The following is a 3631-nucleotide window of genomic DNA, read 5'->3' as shown; positions in this document are numbered from 1 at the left end:
ACACACACACACACACAGCATGCACACACACACACACACACACACACACAGCATTCATGCACACACACACATACACACATGCAAGTCCGTACTTTGCGAGGCTGAGATGCGATGGCACGTGGTCCAGGTCAACAAACGGGTGCTTGAAAAAGTCGGAGAAGGTGATCCGCTTGTCTGGATTTCGTTGCAGGAGTTTCTGTCACAGCACATGTTCGACATGAGACAAGGGACGCGGGTGGTTGGTTCAGTGAGTGAAGGGGGTGGAGTAGTGCTGTTGGGGTTTTGGGGAAGCAGCAAAACATTTGCAGGCACACACACACACACGCGTGCAGAAAAAGACAACAGAGAGAGAGAGAGAAGCAACACACACACACACACACACACAGGCAACACACACACAGACACACACAAACACAAACACAAACACAAACACAAACACACACACACATGTACGACGCACGAGCACAAGGTCGCGGCAGTCCGAGGAGACAGACGGCTGGGGTGGAAGCTTGATGCTTGACTTTGACGTGATCTTCTTGATAAGCTCCAGGTATGTCTCCGAGTGGAATGGCGCACGGCCAAACAGCACCTCGTGTAAGATGACACCAACAGACCACAGGTCCGCACGTGCGTCGTACTTCTTGTCGCACAACATCTCCGGCGCCAGATACAGCGGACTCCCACGCAGCGACTCGTGGAAGCTGTCTTCTCCAATCCGACACGCAAACCCAAAATCGGCCAACTGTTGGTCGAGGCGAGGCGAATGGTGTGCAATTGTGTGCGTGCATCACAATGAGTCAACACGTGTGAACGTGCGCTGGTGTGTGTGTGTGTGTGTGCGTGTGTATGTATGTGTGTGTGTATGTATGTATGTGTGTGTGTGTGTGGTGAAGGCGCGGTTCGCAAGCTGCATGACTGGAGTGGCCATCGGATTCAGCGTTGCGTTCATCCAAGTGTGGGGCGGTAATTTGTGTGTGTGTGTGTATGTGTGTGTGTATGTGTGTGTGTATGTGCGTGTATGTGTGTGTGTGAACGTACCTTGAGGAATTGACGCGTTCCACGCAGGTAGATGAGCAAGTTGGACGGCTTCAGGTCAAGATGTGCAATTTGGCGATCGTGAAGATACTGCAAGGCAGTAGCGCGGTGTGAATCAACCATGGCGGAGAGGGAGCGTGCATGCGGTGAGCGTGATGAAGGAAGGAAGAAACACGAGACAAGGTTGTGGATGTGTGCGGAACGGCAACCACGATGGGTGATGTGCGCACGGTGTTGGAGCTACCTCAAGGGCGCTGGCCAGCTGACCCAGGAAGAACCGCGCCTCACCCTCCGCAAGCCTGTGTTTCTGCTTCAATATCTGCGACAGGTCGCCTTCAGAGCAAAACTCCATCACAATGTACAGGAAGTTTGGGTCCGCCTGGATTGGAAGGTTGGGCACACACACGGTCGTGGAAAAAGAGAGAGGGGAGCGTGGTTGTCACAGCACGCTGACAGTCGGCAAAGGGTGGGTGGACAACGCGACAGAGGGACAGGAGGGGGACAAAGTAGGTGCCCGGTCAGAACCACTTTGACATGACATGAAGCTCCGTGTGACTTTGGAAAACGGACCGCATAGCGAAGCATTTGCACGATGTTGGGGTGTCGAAGTCCTTGCAGCAGCTGACATTCCATCATCACGTTCTCTTCGGCCTTCTTGTTAAGGCGATCGCGCGAAACGCATTTGACAGCCACGGGTGGCGCTTCTGGGGTGCGCTCTGAGTGAGCCCGAAACACAACCCCATATGTGCCAGCTCCAAGCCGCTCATCGAACACAAACTCCTCGAACCGCTGTAACAAAGCCATCCTGTGTGTGTGTGTATGTGTATGCATGTGTGTGTGTGTTTGTGTGTGTGTGTGTGAGTGTGTCTATGTTTGTGTTGGTGGATGTGTGTGTTTATGTTTGTGTTAGTGGGTCTGTGTATGTGTATGTGTATGCGTGTGTGTGTGTGTGTGTGTATGTGAGTGTGTGTGTGTGTGCATCACCAACACAGGTGTACTTTGTCCGCACCAACAGTTCAGCGAACCTTGTGTACCGTCGCTTGCGCCCGCTCGACCGGGTTGTTGAGCTGCGAATCCTCGTATCCCTGTGTCCCCGCGCCCTTTGGTCCTTGGGCACTCGAGCTTGGTTTGTTGCGAGACACGGCTGCCCACGTTCTGGCATTCACTTGCTCCTCGTCGAAGCGTCCGTACTGCTGCTCCTCTGCACTGGTGCCTTGGTGTTGGGTCGGTTGTGGGAGTGATAGGGAGTGCGTGACTTGCGTTGCGTGAGTCAGTATGTCTTGCGTGAGTCAGTGTGGGTGGTCCTCAGCGCAAGAGAGGGTGCTCCTGTGGTGGGATGGCAAGTTGATGACGCACCACACTCGCCACAGGATGGGGATGGCCAGGCAATGGAGGGAAGGGGCGCCAAGTGAGGCTGTGGAGACCTTGTGTGCGTGTGTGTGTGTGTGTGTGTGTGTGTGTGTGTGTGTGTGTGTCCTGTGTGCCCGAGGCAAAAGACCTGGACACTCGGGCAAGGCACTAGTGCAGGGCAGGTTTGGTGTTGTCTGCACTTCTCTTTTTGTGTGCCTGTTGTGGTTGCTTGCTTGTGTGCCTGTTGTGGTGTGTCATCAACAACCAAGTGTGCCTTTGGATTGTATGAGCAATTTTCTCCGTTCTCCACAACAAATTGAAGCTCCATTGGCGCAGTTGGTTAGCGCGTGAGTCTAATAAACTCAAGGTCATCAGTTCGAGCCTGGTATGGAGCAACCATTGTTTATATTTTTGTTTTCTTTTGCTGGGCTTGTTGTGGTTTTCTGTCCTTGCTTCTTGCTCGCTTCTTGTTTGCTTGCAGGCTTGCCTTGAGACCCAACGCTCTCTTCTTGCCAGCAGGAGAAACAAGAAACAGTCCTTGCCCTTGTTCACTCCACTCTACCAGTCTGCTTGCAGCTTTGAGCTCTCCTGATTGCAAACACTACAAGCACTGGCACACACACGCGCGCGCGCACGCACACACAATCCCGCGCCGTCTTGCTTTGGTCAAAACCCAACAGTGTACTTCCTCCGTCAAACACAAGCACACACACATCGGCGCCCCCAGCACACAGAAAGCAAACAAACCCAAATGGGCGTGGGACAACCGCGGGTGAGACGCATGCTCAATTAGCGTCAGGCAAGGGCGATTATACAGTAGCAAGGTAGAGAGAGAGGGAGAAGAAGGACGAGATGAAAAATGAGCAACCCGCAGACTGCGCTGCGGGTTCTCTTGGGGTGAGAGGGAGGTCAACACACTCAGGCAGGAGACTGGGAAGAGACTGCTTGAGGGGATTGGGATGAGAGGGAATAAGCATAGAGATGATACATCTATACATTGAGCGGAAACAAGAAAGGAGGGAGGCAAGGGAGAAAGGGAAGAGAGAGAAGAGAGTACGGTCTGGTGCTTCAGTACAGATACTGTCATCACATGAACGACAGCAAGATACAACCACAAACAGCCCAGAATAGAGGCGAGAACGGCGACGAGCGAGCCTGTCATTAACCAGATGGATACGTTTGGGGGGAGGGGGTGGAAGGCAGTGACGGTGTGAGAAAGTGAGGTCAGGGTGTGATGGGGTGCACT

At 53.3% G+C, this 3631-nt stretch overlaps 1 protein-coding gene and 1 non-coding gene across 2 annotated transcripts in view; one reads left to right on the top strand and one right to left on the bottom strand.

Annotated features, from left to right (window-relative positions):
• Positions 1-2084, bottom strand: part of PTSG_00458 (ULK/ULK protein kinase) — a gene marked incomplete at its 3' end in the record, with an annotated part of 4785 nt that extends 2701 nt beyond the window's left edge. The window contains exons 1-6 of the mRNA XM_004998950.1: positions 2061-2084; positions 1606-1950; positions 1280-1414; positions 1039-1125; positions 461-742; positions 93-196 (exon numbers count right to left, since the gene is read on the bottom strand). Of these exons, the coding sequence (XP_004999007.1) occupies positions 93-196; positions 461-742; positions 1039-1125; positions 1280-1414; positions 1606-1866 (869 nt within the window). The 5' untranslated portion in view covers positions 1867-1950; positions 2061-2084. The remainder of the gene's footprint in view (positions 1-92; positions 197-460; positions 743-1038; positions 1126-1279; positions 1415-1605; positions 1951-2060) is intronic.
• Positions 2085-2706: 622 nt separating this feature from the next.
• Positions 2707-2780, top strand: PTSG_20052. Its single transcript has one exon. It is a non-coding gene; the product is annotated as a tRNA-Ile (tRNA).
• The last annotated feature ends 851 nt before the right edge of the window (positions 2781-3631 follow it).

The sequence above is a fragment of the Salpingoeca rosetta genome (genome assembly GCF_000188695.1).
Source record: "Salpingoeca rosetta unplaced genomic scaffold supercont1.1, whole genome shotgun sequence".
In the NCBI taxonomy this organism is placed as follows: domain Eukaryota; class Choanoflagellata; order Craspedida; family Salpingoecidae; genus Salpingoeca; species Salpingoeca rosetta.
This window is presented reverse-complemented; position numbering and strand designations above follow the sequence as displayed.